The 14,023-nt window shown below is 52.0% G+C and overlaps 1 protein-coding gene across 1 annotated transcript in view; it reads left to right on the top strand.

Annotated features, from left to right (window-relative positions):
- Window positions 1-523: 523 nt before the first annotated feature.
- The window catches only part of NEURL4 (neuralized E3 ubiquitin protein ligase 4), a 29,902-nt gene continuing 16,402 nt past the window's right edge, over window positions 524-14,023 (top strand). Inside the window, exons 1-11 of the mRNA XM_073003736.2 lie at window positions 524-805; window positions 3,014-3,392; window positions 4,211-4,276; window positions 6,256-6,539; window positions 8,150-8,261; window positions 8,433-8,521; window positions 8,635-8,707; window positions 10,009-10,276; window positions 11,814-11,995; window positions 12,288-12,373; window positions 12,871-13,033. Coding sequence (XP_072859837.2) covers window positions 524-805; window positions 3,014-3,392; window positions 4,211-4,276; window positions 6,256-6,539; window positions 8,150-8,261; window positions 8,433-8,521; window positions 8,635-8,707; window positions 10,009-10,276; window positions 11,814-11,995; window positions 12,288-12,373; window positions 12,871-13,033 — 1,984 coding nt within the window. The remainder of the gene's footprint in view (window positions 806-3,013; window positions 3,393-4,210; window positions 4,277-6,255; window positions 6,540-8,149; window positions 8,262-8,432; window positions 8,522-8,634; window positions 8,708-10,008; window positions 10,277-11,813; window positions 11,996-12,287; window positions 12,374-12,870; window positions 13,034-14,023) is intronic.

Raw genomic sequence — 14,023 nt, 5'->3', positions numbered from 1 at the left:
GGGGGGGGGAGGGCAAATTTTTGCTATTCATTGATTGCTCTTTGCAAAGGTCCTTTTGAACTGCCTTTTTTTGTTTTTCTCCGTTTTCCATCAGTTTTGACCCGTAACGTTGCTCAGGTGCATCCCTGAGAGAGAGAGAGAGAGAGAGAGAGAGAGAGAGAGAGAGCGCCCCCTGGCGGCCGCCAAGCCCCCCCCCCCCGACCCGACAGGGAAGAGCGCCGAAGCGCAGAGGGGGCGACGGTGCCGTAAAGCGGAGGCCGAGCGTCGCGGCGGAAAGCGGTGCCGTAAAGCGCGCGCGAGACAGACAGAAAGAGAGGGAGGGAGAGGGGGCGGCGCGAGCGTTCCTGCCGTCAAGCAGGGCGGCGGAGGAGGCATGCCCGCCTGCCGTAAAGCGCGGCCGTCCGTCGCGCGCGGGTGTGCGCCCTAGTGCCTCCGCCGTGCGGGGGGGGGGGCAAGCGAGCAACCCGCACCGTCGGAGGGAGGGAGGGGGTGGTGGTGGCCCAGGCCTGGCTCGGGGGTGGGCATGTTGGGGGGCGGCGGGAGTGGAGGGGGCGGGACGGGCGGGGGCGGGGGTGGCGCTCCTCCCCCTCCCCCTCCTCCCCCCCCTCCGGGCTCCGGTTCGGGGCCGCCGCCGCCGCCTCTGCTGCCGCTGCTGCACCCGCGGACGGGCCGCCTGGTGACGGTGTCGCGGGGGGGCCGGAGCGCGGCTCGGTCGCAGCCCGGCCAGGAGTTCAACCACGGGCTGGTCCTCAGCCGGGAGCCCCTCGCCCCGGGGGCCCTCTTCACCGTCCGCATCGACCGGAAGGTGTGATTGGGGGGGGGGGGGAAAGGGGGGAGGGGGAGGGGGAGACCCTGAGGGGGGGGCGGGTGGGGGTGGGGGGTAAGGAGGAAGAAGGGGGGGAGCCCAGGGGGGAGAGAGGGGGGAATGAGGGAGGGAGGGGGATGCCAGGTGGGGGCAATTAAGAAGGAGATAAAAGGGGGGGTTGGGAGGGGAGTGAAGAGGGAGGGGGGCTTTTTGGGGGGGGAGGCTGGGAAGGGAGGGGATCGAAAGGGGTGGATTTGGACGTGTGGAGGGGGGGATCCTGGAGGGTCCCGGTGGTGGGTGGAAGCGGAGGGAGGGGAGGAAAGAGAGCAGAGGGGGTGGGTGGTGGGTGGAAGATGGGCCTGGGAAGAAGGGGAAGATGGGCCCCGGAGTGGAGGAGAGGCAGCCTCTCCCCCCCCCCCAGCCAAGGGGTGAAATAAGAGGAAATCCAGGCAGCAACCATCCAAAAAGGGGGACACCAAGAAACAAGAGAGGGAGGTGGGCAGAACTTGTGGGGAGGGGGGGGCGGAATCCCAAAATTTGCAGACAGAAAGAGAGCAGTTGAAAATAAATGTGGGATCTAGATAGATAGCAATGCAAGACAGAGAAGATAGAAAGCAGTGCAGAATGAATGCCGTGCAATACATAGATAGCAATGCAAAATAAATGTGATCTGGATAGATAGCCATGGAAAATAAACAGGATAAACCGTTAGATGGATTCTGCAAAGTTTGAGACTTCCCCTGAGCCTGCCCACCCCCCCCCTCTTCTTTCCTCGTGGCCCCGCTTTGGACTAGGCGGATAAATCAACCCAAACAATTTAAAGCTGAGATAAAACCTAAGAGAGAGTCGAGAGGGTTAGGCGTCAGCAGGCCGGCCAGAGGAGTCTGAGTGTTTTAGCCCAAGGAAGTAAAAAAATGGAAACACTGAAAGCACTCTGGTAAGGATTGCTCTCGCTCAGGAAGCCGTTCTGTCTTGGATATCACAGATGGATGAGGGCGGGAAGGGTTGCATCCTGGAGAAAGGTGTGGGTGAGGATAGAGATAACACAGAGGGGTCCAAACGGAAAGGGAGCCGCGTCAAGAGTTGGGCAGACGGAAAATAAGAAAACTCCACTCAGGGCCCCTTCAATTCACTTCTGGGGTGTTTCCATACACACCTGTTTGCCCAGTTTGGAAGCTGGGGGTTGCTTTGATCCCTTCCAGTGGGGCTCCACTTAAAGGTAATAAAACAGTGAGATTCCCAAATGTCATTTCCCCCCAGATGTTTTTCGATCATAACGCGCAAGCAGCTTTTCTAGCACAATCGATGCTTAAAAAAAGGGAGGGATGTGTGGGTTCCGAGTCGCAAGTCAAGCCCAAAGTCTTTGGGATTAAAAACAAGCAAACGAACCAAATTGAGTCACCGGTATGACTTAAATCCAACCTGACGGCCACTCCTTCAACCGAAGTCCCCATCCCTGGTTTCCGTCATAGTGGGATCCAGGTTCTTGGCGTCCTGAAACATGAAAGATTAAGAACCACTTGGCTTACTTATTGAGACGTATAAAATTGTGCAGGGGATGGATATAAAGTGGAGAGAGGGAAGCTCTTTTTCCTTTCACCTAATACCAGAACCAGGGGACATCCACTCCAATTGAGTGTTGGGAGAGGGAGAACAGGCCAAAGGAAATATTTCTTGACCCAGCATGTGGTTAGTCTGCGGAACGCCTTGCTACAGGATGTGGTGACGGCATTGAGCCTGGGTGCCTTTAAAAGGGGATTGGACGGAATCCTGGAGGAAAAGTCCATCGCAGGTGACAAGCCATGTTGGGGAGGTATCATCTCAAGGCTTTTAAAAGGAAGGGACCCCCAAATGGCAGGGGAAGGGTATCAGGAGATGGGTCTCTTGTGGTCTCGGGGGCTCCCGGAGGCATGTGGTGGGCTCACTGTGTGTGAGAAACAGGAAACTGGACTAGATGGGCCCTTGACCTGATCGAGCAAGGCCCTTCTTTGGTTCTTATGTACTGGAAGTGCCTTCCTTCTGAAACAGGCCTGGGATCCCTTAAGAGCTGTGTTCTTGGAATGAAACCAGCCTCTGCTGCCTAGGAATCTCCCAGGCTGTGAGCATCTGCCAGAAAAGTCTCCTCATGTTCTCCCTGAACTAATAAAGCCGGATCTTCCAGCCGGACGCCCGCACTAAAGCACTTCTCTCGGCTTCTCTGTCCTGCAGGTGAATTCCTGGAGTGGCTCCATTGAGATTGGGGTGACCGCTTTAGATCCCAACCACCTGGACTTCCCCAGCAGCGCCACCGGCCTCAAAGGGGGCTCCTGGATCATTTCGGGTTGCTCGGTGCTGCGGGACGGGCGCTCCATCTTGGAGGAGTACGGCCAGGACTTGGACCAGCTGGGGGAAGGGGACCGGGTGGGCATTCAGCGGACGGCCAACAGTGAGTTGCACCTGTGGGTCAACGGGCAGGACTGTGGCACGGCAGCCACTGGCATCCCGCCCCGTGTTTGGGCTGTGGTCGACCTGTATGGGAAGTGCACCCAGATCACGGTGGTGCCCAGCCACTTGGAGGAGGCGGAAGAGGGGACCGCTCATGATGAAGGTACTCAGAACAAAGTCACTTATCTATTTAAAATATTTTCACCCCCCCCCTTTCTCCTTAAAAAGACCCTAATCTTCTGTGTCTTCTTCCCAGTTGTATTTCCTTGTTGAAACTTTGCAAGGTGTTTATTACCTTCCTTTACCTGATCCTTGCCTTTCTCACCTTGACGAAAGTGGGTTTCGTTGCACTTTTCGGTGGGGTGCATTTTAGCCACCAGCCTTTAAAAACACAACATGTCGCTTTGTGCGTGATCTTCCACTTCGTTGGATCGGGTGGTAAGCTGTGCAGATATACAGATGGTGCTGGCACGCTGTGCTTTCTCCTCTGGAAATTCCCTTCTTGAGGAGGCATAGAAAAGGATTTGTGCACAAGTGAACCGTGTCGGACCAGAGGTGCAGAAGAGGCTATTTTTGGTTGACACGATTGGGTTTTCCTTTTCCTCCTTGGAAATTTTGGAGCCGTGAAGATGTGTTTCATCTTGACGTGGTGCAATGGGACATGGAGCAAGTCTCGGTGGTACTGATGAAATATTTGTTGCAGGATCAGATCAGGGGGTGAAGCTAGGGGTTCGTTTTGAGTTTATTTTGCTTCAGCTGGGATTTGTTCCATAATCCTCTTGTTATCCTTCTCCGACCTTCTCTGCTCGTGGCAAACAGACTCCCAAAAGGGTCTGTCAGGGGAAGGCGGAGGGCCCCTTTCCAGGTGGGATTTGCGGCCTCCGGTTCTGGGGCTTTTCCCCCATACGGTACGAGAGAGTGCTTTGTTGGCTTGCTTCCTTTTTCTTCCTCCTCTTCTCCTCCCACTTTTTCTTCCTGCAGCTCTGGACCTGCCCTGCAATCAGAACCGGCCGGATAAATTTCCCAATACCCTGGAGTCAGAGAATGGTGAGCTCCTTGCACCAGGGCCTTTCTCTCGTGACCTGCAGAATAAGCGAAGCAATCCCAATGAACTGTATCCCTGAGAGGACACCCAGGGGTCATCTAGGGCATCCCCTGCCAGTGCAGGACTTGGCAGCGAGGCCTCGTGTTCGTGACGCCATCCTCATCCCCCAGAATGAGGATAAAACCACGGAGATATAAAAAGCCAATGCATGGTATGAATAGTGGGGCTGTTTCCTGGCTCCCTTGGAATGCCGTGTTCTTGAGAATTAAGGGTAAGGGTTTTATAGGCGCGTCCTCCAGGGTAAGCGACAGCCTGGACTTGGAGGCCGTTCCAGCACTCCCAGCTCCCTCCTGGAAGAAATCCTCATCTCTCTTGAACAGGATCCACCGTCAGATAACCTGTCCCTTCTCTTTCGCTGGCCCGTGGTTTTATTTTTGAATGGGTTGTTGGGCTCAGTTGTGTTTTTACTATCAGCTTTATTGACCATTTTTAATAGAATGCTTCTTTAATTCTTTTTGTAATATTTGCATGCTCACGGTTATGTTACCTATTGATGGTTGTAAGCCGCCTTGGGTCCTTTGAAGAAGAAAGGTGGGATAAAAATAAAATAAAAAATATTTTCAGCAAATAAATGCATAAATCACGGGACAACAGAAACACCACTGGACAGGTTTTGTTTGAGGGTTGTTGGGTTTTTTTTTTGTCCCCATGTGTTTGGCTTGCCAAAACGGTACCCTAGTAAGAAAATAAGTCAGGGTAACTTTTGAGATCGTTTTTGCCCCATTCATTCTGGTTGGCTCTTTGTTTTCCACGAGGTGTTTGGAAATCTGGGGATTTTTGGCCACCGTTACATTGGTGTTTCCATAAAGTTGGCATAACGCCTTGCAACTAATGGATGAGGGGCTGGGGGCAGGTGCTTGAGTCACGTGTCCCCCTTGCACAAGGAAGAGGTGCCCTGACAGATCATCAATTAGCTGCAATTAACTGCTGCAAGTTTTGCAACCCTTATACCGGGATGGCAGGACTGGGGGCATGATAGCTTTGTCAGGAATATGCAGAATATCTTGTGGCCGCCTTCTCTCTACATTTAGCAATGAACCGAGACTCTGTGGGACTACAGCGTTGGGGTTGCTTTCACTGCTGCTTCTGGTAATGGGACAAGACGAAAGCCTGGCTTCTCAGTGGTACTGCCCAAGAAGCTTTTGCTTTTATTTATTTTATCGACTTATTTATTACTTTAATTTATATACTGCCCCATTACTGCAGGTGCACTGCTATTCTTGGCGGTTTACAAGCAGCTAAAACCAGTGTCAAGGTACAATGAACGATACATTAAAACACAAAGAGCATTCAACCAAATAGCACCAGAAACAAATGTTCCTGATCGGAGCAGGGCAGGAGGCAGGACGTTCAGGCAGGGTCAGTGTGAAAGGAGTCAGGCCTCCTGAAAAGAGTAATGTTTCTCAATAGCCTCCGAAATGAAAGCAGGGAGGAGGCGCTTGGCGTAGCTCGTCCAGGAGCTGCTTCCACACATCGGTGCCACCGCGCAGAAGGCCCTGCCTCTTGTTAGCAGACCTTCGGGCCTCCCTTGTGGTGGCTCCACGGGGGAGGCCAGCCTGGAAGGGGGTCAGCTGGGTTGGGATGATGGCCTTGGGGATAGATGCCCCAAGTGTTATGGGATTGTCGGTTCCCAATCCGTTAACAATTCTGGAAGCCGCTCGGGTTCTGGTTCTAGGAGAGAAGTGGGCTACGCATAAATAATCACCCAAGAACTCAAAGACAAGGAAGCGATGCCCTAAGTATCCATTTTCCTGCTTTCCTTCCTAGTGACACGTTTGTCATGCAAGACAGGAACACCATGGGCTACAATTATGGCTGTGTACAGGAGAGCCAGGCTCTCTCCGTGCTTCGGAATACCAGCCCTCTCACTCTTTCTCTTACTCTTTTCCTCCCATCCGCTCTTTACCGCCCGGCCTCGCAGGCTTCTCCAGCATGGAGCTGTCCGAGGTGGTGAGCAACGCCATCCTGTCAGCCTACAACGGGAGCTTGCTCAACGTCAGCCTGGGCAGCCCGCCGCCCGACTCCGGTCCCTGCGCAGCCCCACCCATGACCTCCAACGACGCCCTCCTTTTCCACGAGAAGTGCGGGACCCTCATCAAGCTCAGCAACAACAACAAGACAGCCGAGCGGCGGCGGCCGCTGGACGAGTTCAATAACGGGGTGGTCATGACCAACCGCCCACTGAGGGATAACGAGATGTTTGAGGTGAGCGAAAGCGAAGTGGGCTGCCTGGCTCTGTGGGATCCAGATGGTGGGGTGGGGATGATCTTTCCAGGTGTTAAGATTTTCCCAGCCTTGCTTGGCGATGCGGCCGGGGGATAGGGGGCAGAACTGGGAATTCTGGCGCACAGAAGAGACACTCCGCCGCTAGGCTGCAGCACGCATATTGTGCACACGTAAGAAATGTATTTATTTGTCGTTTGTGTTTGATTGATTGATATACCACCCAACTGACCAGTGGTCCCTCTGGGTGTTTCACAAGTCATTACAGAACATAAAACCAACATATTAAGGTGCATTGAATTACCGTATTTTTCCATGTGTAAGACTATACTTTTGTTTAAAATCTTTAGACTAAAAATTGAGGGTTGTCTTATACAGTGGGGCTTAGCACGAAGGGAGAAAGCAGAGATCAAAGCAATCCTGCAGTGCTTTGATCCCTTTCCCCCTACACTTGCTAAGCCCCACTTAGATTTCTTAATTTTGGGTTAGAAAAGTGGGGGGGGGTCTTATACACCGAAAAATACGACTGGTGATTAAATTAAATGCAAAACAAATACTGAACAAGGTTAAGAGCAGCAGCAATTGAGAGAGAAAGTCAAGAAGAGAGGAAGAAATCCAGTTTATGTCCAAAGTGAATTCCTCCCAGTGGTAATGCCTCACCCCGGGGAATCTCCTTGTTTTAGGATTTGCTGTAGGGATATGTGGGTTCACAGTCAAAGAACAGGTCTGCCTTGCCAAATGACGTTACAAGTGGATGCATTTTGTTCTGACCATATCCATCGGCCACTGAGAGTACCGTCACTCACAAAAAGTCTTGACTGCCCAAGAACCTAACGCTGAGAACAGTTACTTGGCAATGGTTGAGAAAACCACCACCACCACCCCCCGGGGCTAGGATTCTGAGAGCTGTCCTCTGAAACCTTTGAAACAAAATTATTCCAAGGTCTGGGCAAAACTGGGTAATGATGCACATGTACTTGCATCAGGGAGATGTATGGGAGGCCCGCTGTGTGTGTTTTTTAGTGTCTAACCGCTCAAATCCCAACGGGCCTCTCATGCCCCTTGGAGGTACACGTGACATTTCAGCTAACAAAGGGGAAAGGAGCTTTACGCCCACCTTAAAGACTGGCCCAGTTCTTTGCGCGCAGCAGGAGGTCCCAGTCCACAAAAATAGATGCCCTATAAAACGTGTGTGTTTCAAAACCGCATCCTTCTCAACGGCAGCCGTAAGAGACGAACACCCTTCTACCCACCCCAAGCTTCTACAGAAAAAAGAAGTTTGCCCGTCTCCAGAGAGGTCATTTTCTTCTTTTAAAAAACTTAACCTGGTTCATGAGGTTTTATTCCTACTGCCCACCAGCGGTAGAATCTTTTTTTCCTGTGGGTGATCGTGAAAGCTTGCCATGTTATTTTTTTAATAAACAGCCCTGCAAGATTCTGTGAGTCTAATCAATCAATCGCTCAATCAATCCACAAGTTAGCTATGAGTATCCTGTCGCTAACGTTCCTGCGGCTGTGAAGGTGGGTCTTGAGTGCCCTCGAGGACAAGATGACGAGACTCTCTTGTCTTTTTTCCACCCTCCCTCCCACAGATCCGAATTGACAAATTGGTGGATAAGTGGTCGGGTTCCATAGAAATCGGGGTCACCACACACAATCCCAACAACCTGGAGTATCCGGCCACGATGACGAACCTGCGCTCAGGTAACCCTGCTGGTTGGACGTGGGCGAAGCTGAGGCCCGGGACTGTTCAGGCTCTTGCGGTCCAGAGAGAATCACAGGGCAGACCCACGGGGCTGTCTGTCTGATGCTTGGGGAAGCGTCGGCTTCCCTCTGTCCCAAGCCATGGTCCCGTGAACCCTCTTCCTTCCCCAGGAACCATCATGATGAGCGGTTGCGGCATCTTGACCAACGGCAAGGGAACACGGCGGGAGTACTGTGAATTCAGCCTGGATGAGCTGCAGGTGAGCAGCACACCCGTGCTTCTTGGGTTTCCTTTAGCCCTTGGGTGGGGGGGACGCCTTTCCTTCTCATTGCAACCTCCCCCAACACACACACACCATCTCTGCTTCCACAGGAAGGAGATCACATTGGCTTGACCAGGAAATCCAACAACGCCCTACACTTTTACATCAACGGGATCGACCAAGGTTGGCGCGCTCCTGGGTTTGATGCTTTCATTTCTTTACTTAGTTCCTATCCTATTTTTTAGTTAAAATGAGAAGCAAAGGCATCTTATAAAAGTATTAAGAACGGGGATGTGGGGGGGGGGGGTTGGACACAAATGCAGTTACAAGAGCGAGGATGGTTGGGCTCAGTGATACTACAAGCGAGAAGGATCTTTGAATTGTCGTAGAACAAAAGCTGATTACGAGCCCGCAGGGTGATGTGGCTGCAAAAAAGACCAATGCGATTTTAGGCTGCATGAAGAGAAAGTATATATAGGGACATGGGTGGCGCTGCAGGTGAAACTGCAGAAGCCTCTGTGCTGCAAGGTCAGAAGACCAGCCATTGTAAGATCGAATCCACACGACAGGGAGCTCCCATCGCTTGTCCCAGCTCCTGCCAACTTAGCCGCTCGAAAGCATGTAAAATGCAAGTAGATAAATAGGTATGACCTCGGTGGGAAGGTAACAGCGTTCCATGTCTAAGTCGCGCTGGCCACGTGACCACGAAAACTGTCTACAGACAAACGCTAGCTCTGTGGCTTGGAAACGGGGATGAGCACTGTGCCATAGAGTCGGACACGACTGGACTAAATGTCAAGGGGAACTTTTACCTAACAGAAGTATAGTCTCCAAATCCTGTGAGGTACTACCCTTTCCTCTATTCAGCACTGGTTAGGCCTCATCTAGAGTCCTGTGTCCTGCTCTGGACACTGAACTTTAAGAAGGATGCTGACAAATTGGAACTAGTTCAGAGGAAGGCAACCAGGAGGATCGGGGGGCTGGAAACCAAGCCCTAGGAGGAAAGACGGAAAGAACTGGGCAGGTGGAGGGGAGAGAGGACAGAGCTTTTCAGATACTTGAAAGGCAGTCCTACAGAGGAGGGCAGTATCTTTTCCCCATCATCCCAGAGTGCAGGATACGCAACCATGGGCTCAAGGTACAGGAAGCCAGATTTCGGCTGACTATCAGGGAAAACTTCTTAACTGTTAGAGTAGTACAACAGTTGAATCTGTTACCTCTGGAGTTGGTGAGCGCTGCTCCAACACCAGAGGCCCTCAAGAGAAAACCGGAGCACCCTCTGTCCGATCTGCTTTGATTGGATTCCTGCCTTGAGCCGGGGGGTTGGACTGGATGGCCTTTGTGGCCCCTTCCAGCTCACCTATTTTATGAAGAAGCAGAAGGTGACCACATTCGAAGTGAAAGAATCCATGTGGCTTTTCACCGTCTCTGGTCTGTAGGACTGTGTATGTTAATTCCCTGGGCTTCCCCGCTTCCCCTTCCAGGCGTGGCCACCACCCTTACCCCACTCGTGGTCTATGGGGTGGTGGACCTCTACGGCATGGCCGTGAAGGTCACCATCGTGCACAACCACAACCACAGCGACCGCCTGCGGCGCAACAACGCCATCCTGAGAGCCCTCTCGCCCGACGTCGGGCGCCGCGCCATCGATGCAGGGGGGAACGAGCCGGAGCCGGAACGCCTTCTCTTCCATCCGAATTGCGGGCAGAAAGCCGCCATCATCAACGAGGGACGGACGGCCCTGCGGCCCCAGTAGGTGCCTTTGAGGGATCCGGCACATTCTTGATAGATTTAGAGGAGAAACCTCAGGCCTTCTGGACTGAAGTTCATTCTCTCTGGAGCCCTTCAGAAACCTTCTAGATTTCAGTTGGTTTTGGAGATATGGTCCAGGAAAGCTCCTTTTCCAAAACCTGTGTGCCTTCCTAAATGTCTTGGGACCAGTGACTCCCACCCCTTTGTGTGTTTTTTTGTTCTTCTGACTTCCAGATGCTGTGAATCATGTCTGTCTGTTCGGTTTTCTCTCCATCCTGTCTTTTTTCTCTTGTCTCCAAGCAAGAGCAGAACAGGGAACATTAGCCTGTTGCCATTCATGTCAGGTTTGGGGTGACTTACCCCCAGCTAATGGATGATTGCCAGGGTGCATCTCAGTCACGGAACAGATACACACCCTAGCACTTCGTAAATTTACTGTAATTAGCCGTAGTGCAGGCCTTATGTGAAAGCAGATGGGACTCTTGCCAAAGGAGCTAGTGCTGCAGGTTAAAACAAAATGGTTATCAGGGTTAAACATGCAGTTGAATGGAGAAGGGCGCTAGTGAAGTAAAAACTACATAAAGGCTTTTCCTACATAAAGGAAATGAAAACCGCGTAGCACAGTCAGAGAATTCTGGGAGTTTCAGTCTGGGTCTGGGAGGTGCTGCCTGGGAGGTGTGGGAGTTGTAGTTCAAAGACACTCAAAAAAACACCCTGATTCTTCACCCTAGATTGATCTGGCTACAGTGACACATGCCTTAGTTCCATCCCGTTTGGATGACTGTAACACACACTATGTCGTTTGGATGACTGTAACACACACTATGTAGGGCTGCCTTTGAAGACGGTTCGGAAACTTCAGCTGGTGCAAAACTGCAGCCAGGCGACGGACTGGGGCCAGCGACAGGGAGCCTAGGATGCCCCGGTCACAAGAACCGCATTGGCTACCCGTCCGTTTCCAGGCCCAATTCAAAGGGCTGGTTGTTAATCTTTAAAGCCCTCTACCGCTTGGGTCCAGGCTCCCTGAAGGACCGTATTCTCCTTATAGGGGCCTTCGTGGCCATTAAGATCCGCAAAGGAGGCCCTCCTCTCGGTCCCATGGCCAGCCCAAGCCCAGTGGATGGGGACCCGGCAGAGGGCCTTCTCGGGGGCAGCTCCCAGGCAATGGCACACTCTCCCTCGGGAGATCAGGAATGGCCCCTTCCCCGTGATCCTTCCAAAAAAAGCTAAAGGCCCATCTCTTCAGGAAGGCTTTTAACAATCATAGCTGAATCCCTGAACCCCTATTTCAGCAGATAATTTAAATGTTTTCCATGTTTTAATCTTAGTTTAATTTTTAAATCACATATTGTTTATCTTTTAATTAACTTACTGTGTTTTTTAAATGGTGTGAATTTTAATGTTGTTAAGCCACTTTGGGTCCCTTGTTGGGAGAAATGCGGCATACAAATAAAACTAATAATAATAATCCATTTACCTGCCTCGCAGAAGTATACCCTGATCAATAACTGGGGTCTCCTGTCTCCACCCCACGCAGCGCCACAGACGATTTCAACCACGGCGTGGTCCTGAGCAACCGGCCGCTGCGCAATGGCGAGGTCTTCCAGGTCCGGATTGACAAGATGGTAGACAAATGGGCCGGCTCCATTGAGATCGGCGTCACCACCCACAACCCAACGTACCTGCAGCTGCCTTCCACCATGACCAACCTGCGGTCAGGTGAGACCCGCCGCCCTGCCCCGTGTCTCACTTCTACCTCCCAGTGGTTACCTCGGGAGCAGCTTTACCATCCCCTTCGTGTGTCAGGTCTCCCGGATCAGGCCTCCTCCCCATGTGCTGGACTGGGACTCCCAGAATCCTCCAGGCATCGTATCTAGCAGATTCTGGGATTTGCAATCCAGCTCCTCGGGAGGAGAGCTGGGTTAGCATGCATGTCTGGAACCCATGCACCAGCCTCACCCCCGCCCAGATCCTCAGCCTCTTTCCCTCCTCCCTCCCCCTGTACCCCCAGGGACCTGGATGATGACTGGGAATGGTGTGATGCACAACGGAACGACCATCCTGGACGAATACGGCCACAACCTGGACCGTCTGAAGGCAAGTCTGAGACCTTCTTGGCCACGCTGGGCAGCGATGGGCGAATCACCGTGTGGCTGGAGGAGGGAGGGGAGGCAAAGGTCCACCAACTCAAACGCGGTCCCGCCGCATGGACGGCGCTGTGTTTGAGGAAGGCGGCGAGGAGGTGGTGGGAGAAGGCGGTGGGCAGCCAGAGTTGAAGAGCTGTGCAGGTCATTTTGGAGAGAATGGGAATCAGAGCAGAGCAAGCCCAGGCCTGGACGGGCCACCTTTCAGGCCACCCACAGGCTCAGAGGATGGGGGAACAGAGACTCAGCTAGACAGTACGTATCTTCCAGCATCCCTTAGGCAACATGGCTGGAAGCATTCAAAAAAGTCACCAGTCCAAGCTCGGAGGGAAAGGGGCTTCGTGCGCCCTTCTCGCGCTATGCTGAGGTTTTGGAGGGCCCTTCTGGAAGCTGAGCCAGGCCCATTGTTCGCTCCTTCCCCTCTGATTTCTCCTTTCCCTGCTCCTTCAGGCGGGCGACACGGTGGGCGTGGTGCGCAAGGAGGACGGGACGTTGCACTTCTTTGTGAACGGGGTGGCGCAGGGCCCAGCCGCCTGGAACGTCCCGCCCAATGTCTATGCCGTCGTGGATCTGTACGGGCAGGCGGCCCAAGCCACCATCATGGACGACACAGGTCAGTGGGTGACGGGGAGGCAGAGGGACACGTTTCACTGGGCCACGGCACAGGGCAGAGGGTGCGGGAAGTAGATGAGGGGTTTGGTTCTCTTGCCGGTGGAATTCCACTTCTTCTAGAATTCAGGGGTTGAAGAACACAAGAGGCTGTTTTAGGTTAGGCCAGGCACAAAGAAAAAAAAATTCATTCATTCATTCATTCATTCATTCATTCAAACGACAGAATCCTAGAATAATAAAGTTGGAAGGGGCCTATAAGGCCGTGAAGTCTAACCCCCAGCTCCAGATCAAAGGAGAATCATAGAATAATTGAGTTACTTAAAGAAGGTTTACCCCACCTTTCTCCTGACACCATTAAAAGACAATATTTAAAAGTTAAAAATAGTAAGTATACAAACATTGAGAAGGATCAAGTAAATACCACACTATTAAAAACATAAACAAAAGCAACAGCAAATACATATAATGCTGTTCTGTACCTTCATACATATACTCGTTTGTTTGTTTATGTGCCATGAATTTCCTTCCAACCTAGAGCAACCCTGGTAGGGTTTTCAAACAACATGAAATGTTCAAGATCGGTTTATTATCAGCCCCCTTCACATGGACAAACAAATATTTGAACCCGGGTCTCCTGAATCCCCCAGTCCCTCACGTTATCCACTATGCGTACTATACTGGCTGCCAGTATGCATAAACAGTTGTTTTTATATTCACATTATTTTTCTTTGCATTCAGATCTTGGAACACGATGTATTTTTGTGGTTTGCTTTTAGCGTAAAAAGGGTTGCAAGCCTGACGATTCATCTAGGTCATTTTGCTAACGGTTCCTGTGTCCGTAGCTGAAGATTTTGTCTGCTCCTTCAATACGTCGCTCTGAATGGGCATAGCCTGTTTGTTGCCATCATACAAACCTATACTTGTGTGGAGCGAAATCACTGTGCTATATGACAAGTCTTCCATAACAGCGAGCGCCTAGAAATAGTGCTGT

The sequence above is a fragment of the Pogona vitticeps genome, chromosome 6, assembly GCF_051106095.1.
Source record: "Pogona vitticeps strain Pit_001003342236 chromosome 6, PviZW2.1, whole genome shotgun sequence".
NCBI classification, from domain to species: Eukaryota; Metazoa; Chordata; class Lepidosauria; order Squamata; family Agamidae; genus Pogona; species Pogona vitticeps.
Note: the sequence above shows the minus strand (reverse complement) of the source record. Positions and strands in the feature narration are given on the sequence as shown.